Source organism: Motacilla alba, chromosome 1 (genome assembly GCF_015832195.1).
Source record: "Motacilla alba alba isolate MOTALB_02 chromosome 1, Motacilla_alba_V1.0_pri, whole genome shotgun sequence".
NCBI classification, from domain to species: domain Eukaryota; kingdom Metazoa; phylum Chordata; class Aves; order Passeriformes; family Motacillidae; genus Motacilla; species Motacilla alba.
In genome coordinates, this window is record NC_052016.1 from 3,862,831 (window position 1) to 3,887,516 (window position 24,686).

Sequence of the window (24,686 nt, forward strand, 5' to 3'; positions counted from 1 at the left end):
CTTCATCAGCAGAATTGTATGCTACCTGTGATGGCTGTTGTTTTTTCAACTTTGATCCATTCTATTTTGCGTTTGTATTAAAAAGAGAAGGTTGAAAATATCTGGCACTTCAGGTGGCAGCTAGTGAGTTTTAGTTGTCATAGGAGTTTATTCCTCAGTCGTGCTTCTGTACAAACAGAAAAGTTCCGTTTTGACCACCTTTCCCCAGGATGAAAACAACCCACAGTTATTTGGGTCCCACAGAATGATCACCTGGAAAACAAGCACAGGTTTCAGTTCTCTCTGGAGATGGAATGGCAGGTGTTGGGCATTCAGCATGGGTTGGACCCGTGGATTTCTGGCCTGTGTTGCTTTGAGTAGGAGATGAAGAGGGGCCCAAAGTCAGTTGATGCACCTGAAATGCAGGGGAACCACCAGCTGCTCTTGAGACCTGCCCGAAATCTTTAATTCTGGACTAATTCCAATGAAAATCTTCCTTCAGGGGAAAAACAGCAACAGCAACCTTAAGCTCTTGTGTGGAAAACATCCAGTGTGACTCTGGAGAGCAAATTGCCTGTCTGGAATGTGAGTGGTGGCAGAATTCAGCTGCAGGAGGTTTGCCCCATTGCTGTGTGTGACAGTACCCAGCCTGATTGCCCATTCACTGCTGCTCCTGATTTAGCTGCTGTGGTCAGCTTGCTTTGTATCCTCATGGCGAGGGTGACCCAAAGGGACAGCAGCATTTGGGCTCTCACAGTCCCTCTTCAGTGTCTCTCCCTGGCTTGGAGTCTGACTTAGAGCAGCAGACTAAAATTAAAATTAAATTGTCCAGTTGAAGTTGTCACAGTTGATGTGGCAGTGCCCTGCCGGGTCATCCTCCTCCCCCTCACACCCCAGAGCAGCTGGTGCCCTGCTCAGCGCCGACCACAGCCACGTGCTGACACCAAAAAAGAAGAGGGAATTGTCTGTTTAGTCAGCACAGCTGAGGGAATTAGCAGCAGGGAATTTATCCCTCTCTGCTTTTCACGCCTCCTTCTGAGCGTGAGGTCCAAAGCACAGGAACCTGCTTTGGGTGGAGGAGTGGTGGTGATGCCAAACTTGGACTCTTTCAATGCTCTTCCAGTTCTGGGAATGTTTGTTCCATCGCTAGCTTATAAAATAATTTCTGCCTTCAGCCTACAGCCCCAAAGCAGCCCTCAGAATCAGAAGGGGTGGTGGCATCTCTCACCCCACTCCTTCCCCAGAAGGATTTTCTCAGACTCTGGGCCTTTGGACGGTCTCTTCTGGCTGATCCCTGTTTTCTGGGACAGGGGGAGAGCTCTAGGAGCAGGAACAGACTGCTTCAGTGCTATTTTGCCCCTCTGAAGCAGCACAATGCAGCATTAGCACAGGGAAGGATCTGCTCCATTAACTTTTGAAATGAGTTTATCAAGGGAGGTGGCAGCGCTGGTGGGAAAACAAGACACTCAAAGCTCCTTGCAAATCCAAACTCTCCTCCTCTAAAGCATCACACCTCATCAGCTGTGCTTGTAGCTCTCTCTCCTACAGATGACATGGTAAAAAAAGGCTGCAAAGTGGATTTTCTCCTGCGGTTGTCATCTTAATCTCCATCTTTCTCCTGTTAGCAACAAGCTCCCTCATTATCCTGGAGTTTTGCCGTGTGAGGGCTCTGACTGTGCTGCCTCTTTGGAGAGAATTGTTCACAGCAATTTAGCTCAAGGTACCACACAACAGCAGCAGGCCAGGCTGGTTTGGCTTGAACATGGCACAGTATATAGTGGAAACTTGAGGGATTGCTGCCACATTATTCATGAGGTGAATTAAACCTTCTAGAGGTGAATGACACCAGGCATGGCATCCTCTTCTTGGGGTTGTTTCCTAGAGAAAGTTCTTTCTGTTGTCGCTCTGACACATTTGCATTCAGAAAACATCCATGTGATTAAGCAGCCACATGAAAAACTGGAGAATTTCCCCAAAGATCCCAAATGGGATCCTGAAGAGTGATTCCATTCCCACAGAGAGCTTTGCTACCTGCTTTCAGCCAGACTTAATCCACTCCCTGCTGAAAGCCAAGTGATGCAGCAAGAAGATAATTTGGGCTTTTGTGAAGCTTGGTTTGGGTCTTTGCCTTGTTGGCAACTTTGGACCCTTTGGCTGGCTGGAAGCCTGGACAATGGACAATGGAGCCACTGCTGGGCCCAAAAACACTGACCACAAGGAGCTGTTCACAAGGGAATCCCAGTCCAGAGTGTAGGGGAGCACAGCTTACAGAGCCACAGGATGGTTTGGGTCGGAAGAGACCTCAAAGCCCATCCAGTGCCACCCCTGCCATGGCAGGGACACCTTCCACTGTCCCAGGCTGCTCCAAGCCCCAGTGTCCAACCTGGCCTGGGGCACTGCCAGGGATCCAGGGGCAGCCACAGCTGCTCTGGGCACCCTGTGCCAGGGCCTGCCCACCCTGCCAGGGAACAATTCCTCATTCCCAAGATCCCATCCAGCCCTGCCCTCTGGCACTGGGAGCCATTCCCTGTGTCCTGTCCCTGCATGCCCTGGAAATTGTCTCTCTCCAGGTTTCCTGGGGCTCCTTCAGGCCCTGCAAGGCCACCCTGAGCTCAGCCCAAAGCTTCTCCTGTGCAGCTGAACAATGCCAGCTGTGCCAGCCTTTGCTGCCAGCAGAGCTGCTCCATCCCTCTGCTCATCCTGGAGCCTCCTCTGGGCTGGCTCAGTATCCCATTCTCAGTCAGGATGCATTAATCACCTCCTTTTTCAGTGACAGACACAAACACGCCCAGGGACACACAAACAACCTGTCCACATTCCCAAGGGGATTTATTAAGTGCAAGCCTTCATACCTGACTGAATTATGAGGAAAGCTCCCTGAAATGCTGGCCTTGAATTCTGTGTCCAATCATGGCAGCAGCCCCTGATTAGCTGGGCTTTTATCCCTGTGCTGCCATCTGAGAGAATCACGGGAGGTTACATTCATATTCCTGCTGAGACCAGAGCAAACCCTTTGCTCTGTGATTAATAATGTGTTCAGCCACAGTTCCAAATTATTTCAACTTTTCAATGGTTATGGGAACATTTACAAGACTGATGGCTGGGCCTTACACTGCCAAGGGGCTGAAAGAGCTGTCATTTATTACAGGGACTTCTTGTAGCCAAATTGTGTAACACTACCCTGCTAAACTGCAGAAAAAGAATTATGAGCTTTGCCACAGCGTCTTCCCAAATTAGAAATCGAGTGAAGCTTTCAGCACTACAAATGTTTTTGTGAGTGGGGAGAGGGAGGAAGTGAGGAAATGCCATTAGACTTCACCAAAAATACAAAACCCCAAACATTTCTGGGCTGTGGTGGTGCAGCAGAGATTCGCTCGTTGGCTTGGCTGATTCCATCCTGTCACACCCCAATATTTTGTGGTGATTTTTTCCTCCGTTTCACCACGTGTTTGTAATCATGGAACCCCAGAATGGTTTGGCTTGGAAGGGGCCTTAAAAATCATTTTGTTCCAGTCTTTTCCACGGGCAGGGACACCTTCCACTATCCCAGATTGTTCAGAGCTCCATCCAGTCTGGCCTTGGACTCTTTCAGGGATGGGGCATTCACATAACCCAACCTATTCATGATTTCCCAATTATTTTCTTGTCACAACTTCTTAACCCTCCCAGTGCCACTTTGGGGTCTGTTAATTGTCTTCTCCCTGCTGGCGGTTAAATTCTCTTCTCCTTCCTTCTTATGACACACGGAATTTTCCCCTTTGATGATAATCAACAGATCTCATTAAGCATTTGAAGGGACTGAGGATTTCCAAGGCTCCCACATCAAGGATTTGCTAATTTTGGGCACAGGGGAAGGTGGAGCCCCTGCCCTGGTGTTCCTGCACATGCCACAGCCCCGTGTCACCCCAGCTCCCCCAGGCAAAGGCTCCATTATTCTGGGAGCAGGGAATTTTCAATCGTGATTAAAAGAAGGAGAGAGCTCCACTGCACAGAGAACAGGAAAAGGCTCAGGAAGCACAATTGCTGCTCCAGGAAAACACTTTGGTGTTCTGTAACTGTTTAATCTGATCCTCCTTCTGTTCCCCAAACAACTTTTGCCACCCATACCCTGCCCTGCTTAAAGCAGAGGAGAGAAAAGGTCTTGGGAAAGATGCTGAGATCTGCTGAGACCCCAGTACTGAGCCAAAACTTGGGCTGAAATAGCAGGACCTGAAAAAAAAATAAAATTGTTCCAAAGCTGTAGTTCTCCATGAAATCCAAATCACTGCTCCAGGCCAAAAAAAAAAAAAAAAAAAAAAAATCCTCCTGATTCCACCAAAGGCCAGTAAAAATCCATCTGGCCAAAATTCCACTTCACCATCAGGATGTTCAAATCCTCACCACAGCCTTTCTTTGCTGCCCACCTTCCATGAGGAGGTCTCAGGGCAAGTTTGCTGTTCCCTTCCTCAACTTCCCCACTGGAAAAGAAAAATAATAACAAATTCCTACCTCAGAGACCTCCAGATAAAAGGTCATGAAACGAGAAACAAGAGGTCATGAAATAAGAGCCAAATATTGCTGGCCCTGTTCTTTCTGAGCTTCAATAATTCATTCCCTGCTGGGCTGCTGGATCCTCATGCAAACTTGCAGGCAAAGTACTTTCTGTGCCTGTATTGCTGTATTTCCATTGACCTGCACTTCCAGCAGAATTGGAATGAAATGTAATTGGAAAATTGATAGGAAACACAAGAAACAAAATGATCTGGGTTGTACTGAGTGAGTTGCAGATAATGCTCTGTGGAATATCAGGATCTAGGTTGGGATGGGGTTGTTATATTTCCAATTAATTTCCAGCACTCACATTCCCACTGGGAATAAGCAGTTGCTGGTTTCTCTCCCTTTTCCCTTTAGGAATGTGTGATTAAGATGAAAAAAGAGCCTTCATTCTTTGAGACAGCTCTGAGAAGCTGAGCTCAGCTTAGCCAGGCAGGAGTTCAGCCTTGGTGGGTGATTGAGCATTTCCTCACCTTGGGGCCCAGATGCTGAGCTGTGCTTTGAGGAGAAGCCAAGGTGACCCTATTGATTTGTCACCTATCCCAGAGCACCTCCCAGTTTTAGGTAAAGGGCCTTGTGCACAATGTTTGCTTCCTTTGTCTCTCTGGTTAAAATAAACCCCTCTTCTTGGAGTACAAAGAAGTGAAGGCAGTGGCTGGGTGTCTGATTTGGCAGCCAGGGAAAAATTTATCGTGGTGGGAGGAGAGAAGGGCTCAGAGCTGGTTGGATTCTTGAACATCTCCCCGACTCACATCCCTTTTATCACCTGCCTTGTGTCCAGCCTGTCCCATGAGTCCTCCCAGAAGTTGTGATTGACTCTGCAGGAAGTACCAGAGGGAATAAAGCCATCCCTGAGCTCCCCCAGTAGCCAAACCCGATCCACTGCAAGCATGAAGGAGAGAATCACAGAATCCCAGAATGGTTTGGGTTGGAGGGACCTTAAAACTCACCCAGTGCCACCCCTGGTGGGTGCTGCTCCAAGCCCCAGTGTCCAAGCTGGCCTTGGGCACTGCCAGGGATCCAGGGGCAGCCCCAGCTGCTCTGGGGATTCCATCCCAGCCCCTGCCCACCCTGCCAGGGAAGGATTTCTCCCTGATATCCCATCTACTTCTACTTTCTGTCAGCTTGAAGCCATTCCCCTTGTCCTGTCTAAGGACTTGGGAAGTTTTCACAGAGACCACAGCAAATTTTATTTCTCTTTCCCACCCTGGAGGTTAAACAGACCTCAGGAACCCAGCAGGAGCCAGGGGATGCTGCCCCATGAGCAGACATCTGTTAGGTTGCTTGGGACTTAGCAAGGATCCCATGGAGGTGTAAAACTGTGGAGATCTGAGTCAGGTCTGCAGTGTGGAACAGCAAAATCCCCATTCGCAGAATCACAAAATTCTCAGAATCCCTGGGTTGGAAGAGACCTTCAGGATCATCGAGTCCAACCCAGCCCCAACATCTCAACTCAACCCTGGCACCCAGTGCCACATCCAGGCTTTGTTAAACACACCCAGGGATGGGGACTCCACCACCTCCCCGGGCAGCCATTCCACAACTTTATCACCCTTTCTGGGAAAAACTTTTCCCTGATATCCAGCCTGTATTTCCCTTGGTGCAGCTCGAGGCTGTGCCCTGTGGTTGTGTCAGTGCTGCCTGGAGAAAGAGCCCAGCCCCAGCTGAGCACAGGCACCTTTCAGGAGCTGTGAGAGTGATGAGGGCAGCCCTGAGTCTCCTTTTCTCCAGGCTGAGCACCCCCAGCTCCCTCAGTGCTTCCTCACAGGGTTTGTGTTCCCAGCCCCTCTCCAGCCTCCTTGTCCCCTCTGGATGCGCTCTCAAGCATCCTAAGGTCATTCCTTGGAAGGTGCTGCTGGTTTGAACTGCTGCTGACTGGGGCTGGAATCAGGAAATTTAAAAATTTCTCATTAAACACTCACATGAACATTAGAGACAGAGGGTTTTAGCCAGAAATGCCCAATTTTAGTTTTTTCCCTGTTTACCACTGATTTTGGTGAGGCGGGACACCTGGGAGTGAGGGATGTCCCGTTTCTGCTCCTTGCCCAATGTCTGGACCAAGGCAGGGTTCCAAAGCAGCAGTGCTCTGGCAGCAGCAGTAAAAGCTGCAGCAGAGAGGCTGTGGCACTGTGTTTGTCACGCAGGAGAATTTGGGCTGCAGCTGGTGTCATGACTGCCTCAAACCCACGTGGGAATCAGGAGGAAATCAGGGAAAGGCACCCTGCAGCTCAGAGAGAGTTCGGCAAGGTACATCCTTCATAATCCATTCCTGCCACAACCACACGAAGTCCTCCCTGCCCAGACATTCCCAAAGCAACTTTTGCAATAATCCCTCGGCAATATTGTCCAGACATTGGTGCTTTTTTGTTGTTTTTTTTTCCCCTTAGCTACACGCTCACTTCCAAGGCATCTCTGCTGGGAGAAGAGTGCCACCTCATGACTGATGCTGAGGATGGAACGAGCCCCAGCAGGGAAGCTGGGATTGTGCACGACAGGGACAGCTCCTGTCCTGGGCAGCTTTTCGTCCAGCACCCCAACACCCTGAGACCATCACCCCCCTCCAAAACTCGTGGTTGTGTGCTTTGCTGAACACAAAACCCAGGGCTGAACACGAATTCATTCATTACTGGGGAGAGCTGACATTATGGAGGCTTTTATAGAAAGTTTTCCCTGCTTTTCCCTCATTTAATTCCAGACTCTTTTCCATCATCTTAAGCACCTCTCTGTGAATTCTGCAATTTGGATGTGAGCACCCTCACCTTGCTTCCCTCTCCACACACACTCTTCTTAAGTTCTTTATTTTTTCCTTACTAAAACCAACAAATTTTTTTCTCAAACTTTTCATTTGAGATAATTATTGTTAAACTAAGAAAAATTTAAAACTCCTAAGGACTCTTTGTTGCTTCCACAAGTGAGGTGCAGGTGTCAAAGAAACTTAGAATTTCTCTGCTCCACCACCAGTTTGGACTGTCTGAGGAAAATCTGGCACACTTTGCAATAGATTGATTTGTCTGCACTCCTCCAGAAACAATTAGTTTAAATATTATCAGTTTAAATATGAAGAAATAGAAAAAATCACTTTATGCTGGCTTTTTGTTGTTTTTTTGGTCCCCTCTCTCCCTACTTCAAATGAATTCAGGCCTTGAGGAAAGTGCCAGACTGAAAAGCCCTGAGCTTGAAGGTGTTGGTCCTATTTTTTTATAAGAGAAATATCAGGAGAGTAGAACTGAAGCTTTCCTGAAATCCCAACCCTATTCCTGCTCTTCTCCTTTATTGGACTCGTTGCTAAATGTGGGCAGTAATCAAAGATCCCAATCAGCTTCTTCCACACCACCTCCAATAAAACCAAAGTCAATGAAAACCAAGTGAATATTATTTTTTTTCCAAAATGGTCATTGGTCTACCAATAGTCTCTACTATTGGACAGGATGCCAAGCAGATAAATATGGATACAAAATCTGACATAGCTCGAATATTAAATAGCATTTCAGAAGTGAAAGATTTTGCATCTCATTCCCCCAGGCAGTCCTTTTCTGCTCCCTCCTGCATCTCAAAAATATGCTGCTCATGTTGTCAGGTAGCCAAATATTATTAACCTGAAAGCATCAACTTAATAAGTCTCATCCCATGAACAGGGAAAAAAAAAAAACAACTCAGAATAAAAATCAAAACCCACTTGCTACTCAGTGGGAGGATTTTACAGCACAGATGATTTTCAGTGCAGAACTGCAAGAAGGCCTGCAAAAGTTCATCAAAAATCAGAGCTGCAGGGAGCCTGGCATTGGCTGAGTCTTTTGTTGTGATCAAGGTATCAATAAACCCTCATTTAAATTTTGATTAAAGACCGTTGTTGTGTCAGATGAACTTGGAGCTTAACGTGTTTAATGGTTTCCCTTCAAGAGATTTTTATAAAGGGCTTGATCAATCACATTAAATGATGACATGAACAAATGTTAGGTTGCTTAAATTCTCTCCCACTAAGAAAATTAAAGGGGATAAAATCTACTACCCAAGCCCATCACTTAAAATAGTAACAAAACCAGCCCAGATATTCCTCCTCCTCCTCCCAGAGCTCAGGATTTGGAGCTTCCTTCTGCAAACCATGGAGCTCCTCTCCCCCAGTCCTCTTGCTACTCTTTCAGGTGAAGCAGAAGACAAAAATACCGTCTCTGAACACGGGATATCTTTAGAAAAGCTGATTTCTTCAAGTTTTCTCTTCTAAAATCAAGTTCCACCCACCCATGTGTGGCTCGTCCCAGCCCACCTAAAAAGAGGCAGCGTTACGAAACCACCCGGGTGACCCCACTGAACTGGGCTGCTGCTTCCCAGAAATTCCAGTGATTTTGGAACTGGAATTGGGCTGCTGCTTCCCAAAAATTCCAGTGATTTTGGAACTGGAATTGGGCTGCAGCTTCCCAGAAATTCCAGTGATTTTGGAACTGGAATTGGGCTGCTGCTTCCCAAAAATTCCAGTGATTTTGGAACTGGAATTGGGCTGCAGCTTCCCTGAAATTCCAGTGATTTTGGAACTGGAATTGGGCTGCTGCTTCCCTGAAATTCCAGTGATTTTGGAACTGGAATTGGGCTGCTGCTTCCCAAAAATTCCAGTGATTTTGGAACTGGAATTGGGCTGCTGCTTCCCTGAAATTCCAGTGATTTTGGAACTGGAATTGGGCTGCTGCTTCCCAAAAATTCCAGTGAGTTTGGAACCTTTGCTTGTGCTGCATTTCCAAGCGTCACTTCTCACCAGCATCTGCCTGGCAGGAACAAGTGCTTTACCCTGAGCTCTCTTTCATCTCCCCCTCTGCTCTCTTCAGCCACAAACCTCGAAACAACCCCCAGAATATTTGGTGGGTGATTCACAGATTTTGCTGTCAAAATCTTGCCTTATTTCCTGGGTTTTAGAGCATGCCAAGCTGCGTGTTCACACTGCTTTGTCTTTAATCCCGGCGTGGCAAACATTTCCACAGGAAAATGTGACATTTTTATAAAAAGCTCCAAGTCGGGAAAGTTCAGCAGGGAGCAAACCTTGGATGTTCAGCATTTTAAGGAGAGGAACAAAAGCCACCCAAACATGCAGACTTGAATTAGATGTGGAAGAAGTGGTGGAATGGATCACACTTCTATTTTAATGAAATGTTTATCCCCCAGCCATGACAGCATAAGTGTGCAGCAGGTACAAAGTGTCACAGAAAATGTTTCTTTTGCAGAAAACACCATTCCAAGGAAAGGAGTATTTTCTCCCAGCCATCCCTTGGCATTAATTCCCAAGAGTAGGAATTGAGCAGTGCCTTGTTTTGGTGTCAGTCCCATTGCACTGGGTGCTGAGTGCCTGTTCCCCAGCAGAGATGCAGATGTTGAGGGTTGTGTTTATTTTTCCACTAAAGATTGACTCTCTGTGCACATTTCTTGAAGGATGCCATCTTGGAAGAGCTCCTGCACAAAAAATGTTCAATCCTTTTTTAAAGCCAAATGCATTTCACAGAATCTCAGAATGCCAGAATGGTTTGGGTTGGAAGGGACCTCAAAGCCCATCCAGTGCCACCCCTGCCATGGGCAGGGACACCTTCCACTGTCCCAGGCTGCTCCAAGCCCCAGTGTCCAACCTGGCCTTGGGCACTGCCAGGGATCCAGGGGCAGCCCCAGCTGCTCTGGCAATTCCATCCCAGCCCCTGCCCACCCTCACAGTGAAGGGTTTTTCTCCCAGCATCCCACCTAAACTTGTAATTTTTCAGTTTGAAGCCATTCCCTGTGTGCTGTCCCTGCATCCCCTGGAAATTGTCTCTCTCCAGGTTTCCTGGGGCTCCTGCAGGCCCTGCAAGGCCACCCTGAGCTCAGCCCAAAGCTTCTCCTGTGCAGCTGAACAATGCCAGCTGTGCCAGCCTTTGCTGCCAGCAGAGCTGCTCCAGCCCTCTGCTCATCCTGGAGCCTCCTCTGGGCTCTCTGCAGCAGCTCCAGCTCCTCCCTGCGCTGGGCCCAGGGCTGGGGCAGCTCTGCAGGTGGGGCTCTCACCTGTGGGGACACAGGGACACAATCCCAATCCCTTTCCTGCTGCCCACCTGCTTTGGATGCAGCCCAGGTCACATTTGCCTTTCTTGGATGCGAATGCACATTTCTGGGTCGGGTATTTCTATTCTTCACTTCCTGCTTGTATTTTATATGTGCCCAATTCCCATCTTCTGCCACCCCAGCGAGGAGTGGAGAGAGAGGAACCTGCTTCTGATCCATCCAGGATCCTCTCAGCTCCATCCACATCCACCCAGGATCTTCTCAGCTCCATCCAGGTCCATCCAGGATCCTCTCAGCTCCATCCACATCCACCCAGGATCCTCTTAGCTCTGTCCAGGTCCATCCAGGATCCTCTCAGCTCCATCCACATCCACCCAGGATCCTCTTAGCTCTGTCCAGGTCCATCCAGGATCCTCTCAGCTCCATGCAGATCCACCCAGGATCTTCTCAGCTCCATCCAGGTCCATCCAGGATCTTCTCAGCTCCATGCAGATCCATCCAGGATCCTTAGTTCCATCCACATCCACCCAGGATCCTCTCAACTCCATCCAGGATCTTCTCAGCTCCATGCAGATCCACTTAGGATCCTCTTAGCTCCGTCTACATCCATCCAGGATCCTCTCAGCTCCATCCAGGTCCACTCAAGATCTCCTCAGCTCCATCCACATCCATCCAGGATCCTCTCAACTCCATCCAGGTCCACCCAAGATCTTCTCAGCTCGATGCAGATCCACCCAGGATCCTCTCAGCCCCTCACTCTGGTGGCTCAGCTCCCAGTGCTCAGTGACAAACCCCACAGGACCCTTCTCCAGGGAGGCAGCAGCTACAATCAGAGCCTTGCTGCCTCTTCCTGGATATTTTCATGGAATTGTGGAACAGGATGCCCGTGAACCATGGCAGGGGAGAACATCCCACCTGCAGGATTGGGGAGAAAGCCCTTGGGTTATAACAGTGGGTTTTTAGGTCAGGACAGCTCTTTTCTCACTCAGTGCTTTGGAAAACAGAGCTGCAGCTTCTTTTAACCAAAATTCCCATCAATCCCTCCGTGGTGGGCACCCAGTAGGAAAAATAAAGCTCTTGTGTGGTGCTGATCTGAAATCTGGGGATGCTCTGGATCCATAAATGAATCCCAAGAGCCAAACACAGAGCAGGGCACAAAATCCTGGCATTTCATGCTCCAGCTCCTCTGAACTGAGCTCCCAGTTTTGAAGTACCAGTTCTGGAATCAGCTTCTCTCTCTCTCTCTGGTCAGACATTATTGGAATTAATAAGTTTCCCAGATTTAGGTGACAGAAAAATGTAATCATCACCCATTGGGAAAAGATCAGCTGAAAAACAACATCAAAATTCAGACACACCAGGATTTGCTGGGCACAGCCTGAGTATGAGGCTGAATGGAGGTTAAATATTGGCTGCATTGTAAATTTATGGTAAAACTGCAATTTTTGGGTAAAATTACCATCTCTTTACAAGCAGTTTATTTGGAATATGTTGGTACATTTTGCTAAAAGTGGCAGCACATTTGAGGCAGGATCAGACAAACTCTCCTGCCTCAGCAGGTACCACTTGTCAGAAAGCAAGAAATTAGACACAAATTACCCAGGATTTAACTCCTGTTAGGAGAAACAGCAACCAAGTAAATCAAGCACTTCTAATTCAGCATTTTCCCACTGGAAAATATCATTTCACTGGCATTGAAATCTCCTGCTGGGGGAAAAAATGCATTTTAACAGTTTGTAAAAGACTAAAGCGTGCCCATTTTTTTCTTACTTAGGTGTTGCATTACACAATGTATCACATTTGAAGAGGTCAGAATGAAACCAGAATGCTTTGGCCAGTTCAAGTTAGATGTTGTTTAGAATTTAACTTAATATGAACTTGATTTTTTTTTGATGCCTGTTATTTGTTTTAGCAAGAAATAGAATTCAGAGCACCAGAAAGTTCAACTGACTTGAAATTATGGCTTCGATTTCCTTTGCATATTCATCTCTGTGCAAATGGGAGCTGATAATCTGTGTGTTCTCCTGCAGAGCTGTGATTTTCTTACGGGGTGGGGTGGTCAGAGCAGCTGCTCCAGCCCACTCACTCCATGGCAATTTGGATTTTCTGGATTGAGCTGGTCCCTGCTCCCTTCCTCAGCTACCACAGAGACCCCTGAGCAGCATTCACAGATGGTGTCAGCAAATAAAATCTCAAATACAGTGATCTCCTCCCGAGTAAGAAAGGTGAAAGTAGAAATATCAAATGACAGGTATCGTTTGCAGGAAAAAAAAAAAAAAAAAACCACACCAGTTTTAACATTATAAAAGGAAAAAGAAAACAAGCAAAACCCAGCAAAAGTTAACTCCTTGTATTCTAATAAGAATAAAAAATATCTCTCCTCACTCCCTTCCTCTCCCACTCAGCTCACAACCCCACGACACAAGGGTTCCACACCAGACATGCTGAAGCAAAGATATTTGAAATATTTAAAAAGCTCCCAGACACCTGTGCAGTTTTGACTTCTTTCAGGACCTTTTGACATTTCTCAGGGTGAGATAAACAACCAATTTCCAGGTGTGCTCTGAACCAAGTTATCAGAACCCCTGGGAATTCCCCTTTGCTACCTCTGAATGAGAGATTATATATATATATATATATATATATATATATATATATATATATATATAATATATATATATTATATATATATATTATATATATATAATATATTTATTTATTTATTTATTTATTTATTTATTTGTGGGGTGTTTACTCAAATAAACTGAACTACCATAGCTTTATTGTCAGCTGTACCTAAATTCTATGATTTTATGCTTCCAGCTTTAAAATACTGCAGTGAATTCAGGGTCCAACACATTGTGCTTCCTTCTTTTTAGCTTGATTAAAGAGGACCAATTAACTGCCATGTTTCTGACACCGACTTGGTGGCACTCAGGAAATTTTATTCCAAATTTCTGTCTCTCTTTTTTTTTTTTTTTTTTCCTTTTTCTTGAGGCAATCATTTTCACACCAGGGAGAGCTGTTTAGTACAAATTTGACAGCAAAAAAAAAAAAAATTCTAGAGGAGGAAGGAGGAAGAGAATCGACTGCCAGCACATCTCCTGCTTTTCCATCTCAGCGTGTTCCTGGTGGCACAGCAGTGAAACAGAGCCAGCAAAGCTGGGGAATTTGCCAAAGCCCACACAGGGTCTGCAGGAGAAGAGAGGGATCAAGCAGGGGGTCTTGACTCCAAGCCTTTGGCTTGTTTTTAATAGCCCACACTGCTTTCTTCTTCTCCTGAGCACCCAAAAAAAGCCAAATGACAAAAAACTTCAGCAAACGGATTGGAGTGCAAAAGGTCAGCAGGGCACAGAGCCTGGCCCTGCCTTGCTGGTGGGTCCTGGGTAGGATCCTGGAAATCCACTGGGGCTTTTCTGGAGCTACAGAAGAGGTGCAGGCTCATCCAATGCCCTCAATATTGAAGTCATTGGAGAGGGACTTCTGTGCAGAAGGACCTTTCACACCAGCCTGGAGGGACAGGACAGAGGGAACGGCTCCCACTGCCAGAGGGAGGGATGGATGGGATGTTGGGAATTAGGAATTGTTCCTTGGGAGAGTAGGGAGGACCTGGAATAGAATTCCCAGAGAAGCTGTGGCTGCCCCTGGATCCCTGGAAGTGTCCAAGGCCAGGCTGAATGGGGTTTGAAGCAGCCTCATCTAAGAGAAGACCCCCGCCCGTGGCAGGGATTGGAACTGGAAGGTCTTTGATGTCCCTTCCAACCCAAACCACTCTGGGATTCTTTGGTCACAGTGATGGAGCAGAATTCTCCCATCTTCTCCCCCCTGCCCCTTAGAGCCTCAGCTCTAAGGCCACAGGTCAGGGCTTCTGCTGCTTCCTGAGTGCCACAGCTCCATCAGGAGGCTGCAGGAATTTATCTCAAGGGGTTGAGAACTTCCTCCACATTTAGTTTTGATTTTAAAAGGTTCTGTCTTGGTTTGAAAAGCCAGGTGTCTGCTAAGGAAGGTGAGAGCCTCCCTTGAAATGGAAAATGTAAATGCCCTCCCTCTGACACATTGTAATTTTGAAATTAAGGGGCTCTCAGGCAAAGATATGGGAACAGGAATAACAGTTCTTTACTAGGGAAAAAAAAAATAAAATAAAAATGCAGTAATACAAAACAACGCTGCCAGAGTCAGAGCAGGAGCTGACCCCCTGTGGGTCAGGGTGGTGGCAGCAGTGGGTCAGGGTGGTGGCAGCAGTGCCATTCCATGGTGGCTCAGCCCTCCTGCAGTGCCAGCTGTGCTTCTGCTGGAGCAGGGATCCTGCACAAGGCTGGAGTTTTCCTCTGCAGCTCCAGGGCTGCTGGAGATGGGCCTGCTCTCCCTCTGGGAATGCAGGGCAGGAGAAAGCTGCTCCTCTGGGAATGCAGGGGGCAAAGGCTGCTGTGCTGTTCCAGGGTCAGATTGGATCCAGGTGGGAATGCTTGGCTCCTGGCCTGGGCAGAGCATCTCCCCATGGGATGATGGAATTTTCTCAGCCATGCAGGGACACTCAGTGGCCATGGACAGCAGAGATCTCCTGGAGGGAGGATTGATTGTGGGAAAGATAAAGAAAAAACTGCCCAAATAACTGCAGAGAACTGCTCCAGCTCTGACAGATGGAAATAGAGCACACACCCCCATTTCCAATCTTTCAACCTGAGACAGGTTCTCATGATCTGAATGAACCTTTTGACAAAATAGACCAAAACCTCTGCAGGGACACCCCAGCGAAGACTGCTGTGGACACAGAGAGAGTGAAAGGAATTCAACAGGAGCATCACAGGCACATGGAAGCCTCAGCTCCCACATGGAGATCCCAGACCAAATTTTGTCCTCCTGCTCACGAGTGAAACTCAGCCCAAAAATGGGGACACCCCTGTGCTCCATGCACAGTTTGCTGCTGAGTTTTACTCCAGGCTGGACTGTGAAGCAGAATTCCCATGAAATGTTTGAAAACAGCCACTCTTGTGGGATATCCCAGATAATTTAGTGCAGCAGGAATTCTGCCTGGTCCTGCCAAGTGCCAGCAGCAAATTGCTGAACCTTGAAGTCACTGTGACTCAGAGAGGTGCAGCCAGTCATGGGCCATAATTCTTGGCTCCTCATTTCACTGAGAGCCCTTTTTATATCCCAGAAATGGAATTTGAAAAGAAAAGGTGCTGTTGCAAAAAAGGCATGTCTTGAGTAAAACAAAAGCTGAAGGAGGCTGTCACTATGTGGAAATGGCAGGGCTGTAAAATCACTGTATTTCAGCCATAACATGGGTTTGATACCTTGGTTCTGAAACAACCTTTTCCCCTGGTTTGTTTTAGAGCATTTTATTTTTGATAGTTCCCATCCCAAAGGGAAACACCGCATGGTACAAGTGCCTGACACAACGTTTTATTGTCTAAGCTACCATGAAATCTTCAATTTCTTGTAGAAGCAAAGACCTTTTTTTGGTCCCATTTAAAACAAACCAATACAATTTTTAAAAAAATAATAAATAATAATAAACCAACAAAAAGCCAAGGTAGCTTGGCTGCTTAAAATTAAAAGTCTTCTTCACCCAATCCCCATAATTTAGTTTCACTGACTTGAAAAATCCTGACTTCCATTCTAGCACTGAAAGTGTTTTAACCAGCTGTGGAAAAGGAACAGGAATTAAATCATTGCTGAATGGGAGCCTCAATTAAAAATGGAGATCAACATTTTTGAGGAGGGTTTGTTTTTAACAAGCTATAACTTTCACATAGTCCAATTAATCTTCTTGATTTCTGCAGAAAATTGTCCCTCCTCATTCCCACCAGGCAGAACAATTTTCTTAACCAAAGCAGCAGGATCTCTGAGTACTTGCTTTCCTTGCAATGAAAATTCCAAATTTCCAGCTCTCTCCCAAGTTGAATTTCAGCAGTACAGGGATTAGGAATAGATGACTTTTAGGAATGCACCCTCCTTTGGGGAAAGCCATCCAGGGCTCTCTGGTCAGAGCAGAGAATCAGAGAATCATGAAATCATTTAGGTTGGAAAAGAACATTCAGATCTTTGAGCCCAACCATCGGCCAGCACCAGCCCATGCTCAGCACTGAACACTGTCCTCAGGGGCCACATCCACAGTTTTTGGGTATTTCCAAGTGTGGTGATTGCAGCACCTCCCTGGGCAGCCCCTGCCAAGGCCTGAGCACCCTTTCCATGGGCAAATTCCTGCTGCTGGCCAAGCTGAGCCTGCCCTGGCCCAGCCTGAGGCCGTTCCCTCTGCTCCTGTCCCTGTTCCCTGGGAGAAGAGCCCGACCCCCCCGGCTGTCCCCTCCTGGCAGGGACTTGTGCAGAGCCACAAGGGCCCCCCTGAGCCTCCTTTGCTCCAGGCTCAGCCCCTTCCCAGCTCCCTCAGCCCCTCCTGGGGCTCCAGCCCCTTCCCAGCTCCCTTCCCTGCCCTGGACACGCTCCAGCCCCTCCAGGTCTCTCCTGCAGGAGCAGAACTGGCCCCAGCCCTCGAGGGGCCTCTCAGAGCCAGCCCAGAGGGACAATCCCTGCCCTGCTCCTGCTGGACACACAATTCCTCATCCAGCCCAGCTGCCAGGGGCCTCTTGCCCACCTGGGCACCCCTGGGCTCGTGTCCAGCCCCTGTCACCAGCACCCCCAGGGCCTTTTCCAGCTTTCCAGCCCCTCTGCCCAGCCGGGAGCTCCATGGGGTTGTTATTTACAGTGCCCTGTGAGCTGCCACATCCCTCTCCCTCGTCATTTTGAGGGAAACAAGACATCCTTTAGGACTCAAAATCACAGGGGAAATGTCACAAGAGATGATTTTGTCACAGAGCTTGGTTCCTCCCACTCTTCCCACCTGTGAAAGAGCAGGAAAAAGAGATCTTTGTATTTCCACGTGTGCATTTGCTTCAGAATTGAAATGCAAACTTGTCCTGGAAGCACAAAGAGACAAATGAAGGCTTCAATATTTGCGTCAGGCCTAAAGAAAGAGGGCTGAGCTGGTGTTCCTGCCTGGCTGCAGCAGAGCAGCAGTTTTCCCCCTTTTTTCTCTGGAAATCAGCACTCCACAGGGTCCAAGGTGCTGCAGGAAGGGCAGGGAAACACTGGAGCAATGTCACAGTGTGGTGACAGCTGGTAAATGCCTTCCTAAAGGTGACATCATAACTGAGAAGTACAGAGAAACAGCAGTTCTCAGCCATCAGAAGGGAGAAATGAGAGCTTGGGAGAGAGGCTTTAAAGAATGAGGGCAGAATTACCTGGAACACTAATCACAGCCCTGAAAAATATTTGGGACATTGAACTCCCAATGCTGGCTCTTCACAGGACCCTCCATGTGACTTTCCCTGATGCCACCAGTGCAGAGAGACAAAGGGCATTTCTACAGTCTGCCATTTGTGCTCTCTAGATTTATTATTTTTAACTTGATTTATGATTGCCTTCTAAATAACTGATGTGTGGCAGGCTTGTCCAGGGCTTATACAATTTTATTTACTAAATATTCCATATATACTGTTCAGCTTGGTAGTACAGTGCTAATAATGTGCAGTAATCAAAGCTGGCATAATTTTTGGCCTCTTAAACTCACTTCTCCTGATATTTTTTGCCTGGGACCCTGTCCTTGTCCCAGTAGGGATCCTGAGCACCCCTGCACAGGCTGGGGTAATGGATGCCTTGTCGGGGCTGCCCTAGAGCAGAGGCTGGGCAGAGCTAAAGAATAAAGCAGGGATTTATTCAAAGGCCTCCATGGATCCACCTTGGGCAGCACAAGAGCCCAGCCAGGGCTGCACCCAAGATGACCCAAAATGGTCCCAAAATGCACGAACGGGCACGGGGTCTCTCCCTTGGATCAGTTCTGCTCCATTTGCACCTTGCAGTTCATTGTCCAGTTCCAGCTTTAGCCCAGGCACTCCCACCCTGCTTGTTTTTCTCTCTCCAGCCCACGCTGTTTGTGCTCCTGGGCTGAGATTTGGATCATTTGTCCTTGGTGCCCAGCTGGAGCAGGAATTGTTTTGTCTCCCTGCTCTGTGCAGAGAGCTCACCATCCCATAATATGAAGCTCAGACCCCCACACTAAAGCAGCAGAGAATCTGAAACATAGAAAAGCTCAAACCTGAAGCATCAGGAGAACCCTTGGATCATGGGATCAGGGTGGGCTCCAGCAAAGGGAAGCTTTGGTGACAATTCCTGCTACCCTGGGCACGTGCTGAGCGTGGCAGTGTGTTTGTGACAGCCGGGGGACAGAGGATGGCACAGTGCCACACCCCACCTGAGACCCTCAGCAGGTGAGTTGGTGAAACAGAGGCAGAAGATCAGCGTTTAATAAAGAAATTATTGTTAAAATCTTCGCTGGCAGGCTGAGCCCTTCTTATTCAGCACGTGTACAGGAGGAAAGGGCATCAGTTTGGGCTCCCTAAAACTGCTTTGTGAGCTCCACCTCGTGTGATGTCAAACCTCATTCTGTCCTTCTTACAGACAGAAAAAAAAAATAAATTAGGGACTTGGGGAAGCTGTGGGTCCTGATTACAGCACTTGTTCCTTCTCTGTTGCTGCAGGGATGACCTGCCAGGCTCGCAGCTCCTACATCACCAGTGAGATCCTCTGGGGCTATCGCTTCACCCCCGTGCTCACGCTGGAGGACGGCTTTTATGAGGTCGACTACAACAGTTTTCACGAAACCTACGAGACCAACACCCCTGTTTACAGTGCCAAAGAGCTGGCAGAGATGGCCAGCCGAGCAGAACTGCCCTTGACCTGGTCTGTTTCCAGCAAGCTGGACCAGCACGCCGAGCTGGAAACAGAGGAGGAGGAGAAGAACCAAGACGACCAAAACGAAAGAAACGGAGACGTGGCCAACTTGGAGAATGAGTCCAAAGTGTAGAACCAGAGGAGGAATAAAGGCCACGCCACCTCCTTTATCTCCTCCCTCTCTGCTCCCTGTTTCTTTCTGCGACACGCCTTTAATTTTTTTCTCTTCCTGTTATTGGTAACTCACGGAAAATAAACACTTTAGATGAGAAATCCCAACTTCAACCCAAGAGAATCCCAGACTAAGCCAAGGCGTGGGTTAAAGCTGCAACACCCATCAGGGATGGTGGAATCTCCCCCTGGCAGTGACTGATGGCCCCTGTCCAGTGCAGACCTCCAGGTTTATCCACATCAACAACACAAAAACCAATCCCTGAATGCAAAGGAAATGTTTGCAAGGGATTTTAAAGGAAAGACTAATTAATGCCCATCAAAGCAATGGGCCCTGACTGAGTTTTTATGTATTTCAGGACAGATTCACAGACTGGGTGACAGTGGAATGGGCCTTGCAGCTTTAAGAGGAAGGTGAGCAGAGGGACCTGCAATCCCCCACGACCCTGTACATATGCCTTATGTAATTATTTCTCTCTACATTTAGTAATAAACACCGCATGTACAAAAGTACTGTAGTAAAGAACTTCTAAATAATGTACACAGCTGTGTAATTAATGTAGGTTTAGAAACAGAGCTATAGAAATATTGGGATGCAAAAACGCACTACCCGTCGAGTAGGAATTTCTCTTCGAATATTTGCAGTGTAAAATTGATTTTAATTTATTTTTCTTTCTCCTCCCCTCTATGGCTCTTCTAGTGCATAACATTTTCTTCAGTGTACCAGACTGGCAGCTATTTAGAGTACCTCACTGTTGGCCAAACAGATTGTTTCACTCACTCTAAAAAGCCATAAGTCTGGGAGAGGGCAGGGTAGAGAATTGTACTCCTGACATACTGTGAAAATGTTTACAAATAAGGCAAAAACCCTTCCTGGTTACTCTTTTTTGGGGGCAGTTCAGCCAAAAAATTGAGGCTGTGGCAAACTCATGGCTGACCAGAATTTCCTGCATACTCTTCATATAACGAGCATGTATCATGTGGAGGTGTTATCCTTAATGTGCAATATCCAGGGAGTTCAGTGGAGTAGTTTGCTACACACAAAATGAACCCACACACAAGCCATTGAAAAATGAATGGTGCACCTCAGCCAGTAGATTTTAGCTACTTCAGCTGGGAAAAAAAACAGCTGGAGTTCGTGTGGAGCTGGAATCCATGAAATTTGTAATTTGCTGGTGCTGAGGCGCGGGGGGCACGACATCCCTGGGGGTGTCCTTCCACCAGGATTCCCAGGAGAACACACAGGTGGATCCGGCCACCTGCGCTCAGGGGAGCCATTCCTCAGTGAATTTCTCCACCTTAGGTAGCTCCCTGGTTGTCGTAAATCCCTGGAAAACCCTGGGCATTCCATCCACAGGGCAGAGAGAACTCGCATCGCTTCCATGGGAGTGGGGGATCTCGCCCCACCAAGAACAGCATTTCTGCCAGCAAAGGAGAAGCTGCAGCCTTAATTTTGGGGTGTTTTTTTCCATGCCTGCCTGCTGCAGGAAGAAAGAAAACACTGAAGAGAATTTGAAGCTTTTTTTTTTTTTTTTTTAACAGAAAAAATTTATGTTTAAATAAAAGAGAAAAAAAAATAAACCTCAGGAGAAACTTGGTGGGCAGGTGGAAAATTTGCACTGTGATATAGCTTTGGCATTAAATTCACACCTCTTTTCCTTTCTTTTTTTAGTTCTCTTTTTTGCTGGTACAACTGCCCCTTGCTAATTTTCAGAGAGGGTGGCTGATCTGGGGGGGCCTCCAGGTGAGGAGGACACAGCAGGGCCTGGGGAAGGGAAGGGTTGCACACCAAGGCAGATCAGGCTGGATGGGAAGAGGTTTTTTTGGTTTCAGCACTGACCGTTTTCCCCTAAAAGGCATTCCCAAGATGCAAGGAATGGTGCAGGATGAGGATTTTTGGGCGGATGATTCTGGCAGCTCAGTGAAGGTTGGGACATTTCTCAGAGACAGCGCTTGGCCACAAGCTCGTCCTCCTGCCCCAGCATCAGCCCCCATCCATCACCACCCCCATGGCTCCCCAGCAGGGGTGCTGAGGGTTTTTAGGGAAAAGTGGCTCCACAGCCCCTCTGGAAGCGTTGGGGCCGCGGAGCCGCCCGCGCGCGGCCGTCCGGCCAAAGGTGCATGAGCCGAAAGCAAAGCTTTCCCTCCGAGGATAAACCTGCTTTTCGCTCTCACAATTCACTGGGCCACTCTAGAAGTCGTTGCTGCAGGTCGAGAAAATTTGTGTTGCAGCTCAGGGCCCTGATGAAACCTTTTTTTTGTGTCCTTCAGCACGGAAAAAGAGACTTTCCGCCACTGGGGCATGCGCATGTGTAAGCTTTATTTTTGTGAATAGGGCACTTACAGCTTAAGGTGTGTGTGTTTTGTCTCTTTCTCTCTCTCCCCCTGTATTTTCTTGTCTTTGGTATCCATGTAGTATGGACTGTAAAGTTTATGAAATCTCATTTTTGTAACATAAGCTTTAAAAAAAAAAAATATAGAAGCCTCCAAAGCTTTCAACGGGGAAGCTTCACGTAAACTTTGTACTAGAATGTCCCTATCAAACACCTCTATTTTTCTACAATGATTGATTAAGCAGTTTAACAATGTATTTTGTGTCAATGATTTCAACTGAATTGGTACGAAGACAATTAAGAATTGAATGCTGTTAATTAACAATGGATTTTCAAGCCGTATATCCTGAGTGGTGTTTTCATTGACAGTAAATCATTTAACCCAGGAATTTCAACTCTTAATCCTGAACAATCTCTGAGGAAAGCTCAATTCCCTGTGGGAATATTTGTGGCAAATGACATTTAAGGGATGTGAATAACGTAACATCTTAATGTAGTTGGCTACAGATTTAATCCAGACTCATTACACTTCTACTTCATTCACTAGTATATTTTGATGGCTTTTTCCTGGATTATCGTGTGATTTCTAGGAGAGAAAAGATTTCCAAAAGTAAATGTGAGCTCTCAGTTATCTCCTGGAGCTCTCAATTCCTTCTTCACTGACCAGAAGCATTGCTGAGTGAGAATGTGACCTTCAGCAAATACTCCAAGCTCAGCTTTATCATTTCCCAACAAACACCACCTTACCAGAATTAAAATAAATCACCACAATTATTTTGAATTATCACCCAAGAATGCGGATGTTCTGGTGGGTGTCTATAGCTGTTCTGATCTGCATCCTTGCCCTACAACACCAAAGCCATGGGAGCCATCCCAACAAACTCATCAGCTGCCAAACCCAGGAGGGACAAAAAAAATTCCAAAGGTTCACTTCAAGTTTTTGGTTTCAAGTCTGGGTTGCTGATGTTCCTCTGTTGGAGTTTAAGAGGTCACTCAGGCCTTCCAAAACCAGGGAATGATGAAATTCCTGAAATCCCTGTTCTGTTTCCAGCCACAGGGCGCTTGGGCTGTTTAGGAAGGGAAAGGCTTGGAATCAGAGCTCTCTTCAGCCCAGGGATGTCCAAAGCCACATCCAACTTCTCCCAAAAAACAAACCCAAGAGCCAGAAGAGCACTGACAGCTCCAGCCCCTCTGCCAAGGGCTGCCTTGCTCTGGAATTCTCCCAAGAGCCCAACTTTCACCTTTGAGTGTGGAAGGATCCCTGCCCCTGGCAGAGGGGTGGAACTGGATGATCTTTCAGGTGCTTTCAAACCCAAACCATCCTAGGATGCTACAATTCTATAATCCCAGGATTCTATGAAATCTTTGGGGTTTTTAATGGAAGAATGGAAAATCCCTCATTCCCTGGGCCCAGCCCACCCATCAAGGTATTTCCTAGCTAAAAGGCAGCCCTCAGGTCGAGGCAGGATAATGCCCAGGTTTGCCACCTCCTCAGCTGGAGTTGTGTGATCCTCACTGTCCAGCAGAGCACAGCCCTGGGAGGATGCACCATGTCATTCCCAGAAAACCTGGGATCTCTGTCCCTCCTGCTTTTTGGAGATTTGAAGTGGTTTGAATTTGAAGAATTTAAATCACTTCCTCCAGTTCTTTGATATGAATGAGAGGCTCAACATAATTTGTCTCCTGTGCTCTGGGCACCTTGGACATTCCTCAGCAGCCGCCACCAGAGCTTCTGGCTGTCAAACATTAAACTTACACTGCTGTGGCACTCCCTGCCCATCAAAATATATTTCTTTTGAGAATATCAACCTCCTTAAAAACAGGTTACCTCACTCAGGCACTTTTTAGGCCATAAATCAAACCTAGAACACGAGGAGTTGGCTTCTCTTCCACTCTTGTTCCCTCAGCTCCCAAACACCTCTTGGGAAAGAAGCACGTGGAGAGCAGGCATAAATCTGGGCTTTGAGCTGTAAATAACTCTTCAAGACAAGACTTGAGAGCTGTTATTTGTTAATCATTTCCTGAGTGGATTTTAAACTTCAAGGGTTTGGTATTTTGGAGGGGAGAGGTGGTGTCAGACGTTCACGAGTCATTTTGTGGGTTTAGCTTTTCTTTCTCCTCATTTATTCTCACAGTTTTATCAGATCCTCTGGATTTCCAGAAATTATAATCCGGTGGCAACTCCAGTACAAAGGTGCAGTTATTTTACCACTTCCATTTGTTGCCTGTTGATGATCCAAGAGTTTCCCATGGAGAGCCCAGAGACATCATATCCAAAAATAGAGTTCCAGAGGGACTCAGATCTTCCTATTTCACCACAAGTGTGAAATCTGGTTTCTATACCAAGCAAATTCACAACTACAAACCACAGCTCATCCCTCCTTCTCCCCAGCTCACGTGTCATCCACACAGAGTAAAATGTTCAGAGTTTCTGGTAACATCAGCTGCTTTTAGGATTTTTTTCCAGAGAGCAGGAATAGGGAAAGCTCTCCCTACTGTTTTTCTTTTTTTCTTTTTTTAAATCAAAGGCAGCAGCTCCAAACTCACAGCTAAAGCTGTTTTCCCTCAAATCATTATGGCAATCATTTTCACTGACTTTCCTGGAGAATTTAAGCTGTGAGAACTGCTGGAGAACTGTAATCCCACCAAATTTTCCTCCAAGTGTTGGATTGGGGTCCTCTGGACTCCTTCCAGCTCAGGGAAGGAGTGTTCCTGGCTCACCAGGATGGATCCTCACAGTCACCTTCCCTGGCCACTTCCCAATCATCATGTCCCAGATCCCTCACTGGAGCATCACATCCCTACAACAGCTCTATAATCTTCCCAAATATTCCCAAAATTTAACTCTCATCAAATTAAAAACAGGATTTTTAAAAAACAAGGTTATGATACCACAATGAGAAGTCTCTAATCTGAGAAGATCTGTGA

The 24,686-nt window shown here is 47.0% G+C and overlaps 1 protein-coding gene across 2 annotated transcripts in view; it reads left to right on the plus strand.

Moving 5' to 3' along the window:
• The window catches only part of KCNJ6 (potassium inwardly rectifying channel subfamily J member 6), a 161,003-nt gene extending 140,045 nt beyond the window's left edge, over window positions 1–20,958 (plus strand). For both annotated transcript variants that reach the window (XM_038150104.1, XM_038150113.1), the window contains one exon: window positions 19,062–20,958. In XM_038150104.1, coding sequence (XP_038006032.1) covers window positions 19,062–19,387 — 326 coding nt within the window. In that variant the 3' untranslated portion in view covers window positions 19,388–20,958. The remainder of the gene's footprint in view (window positions 1–19,061) is intronic.
• Window positions 20,959–24,686: the final 3,728 nt, after the last annotated feature.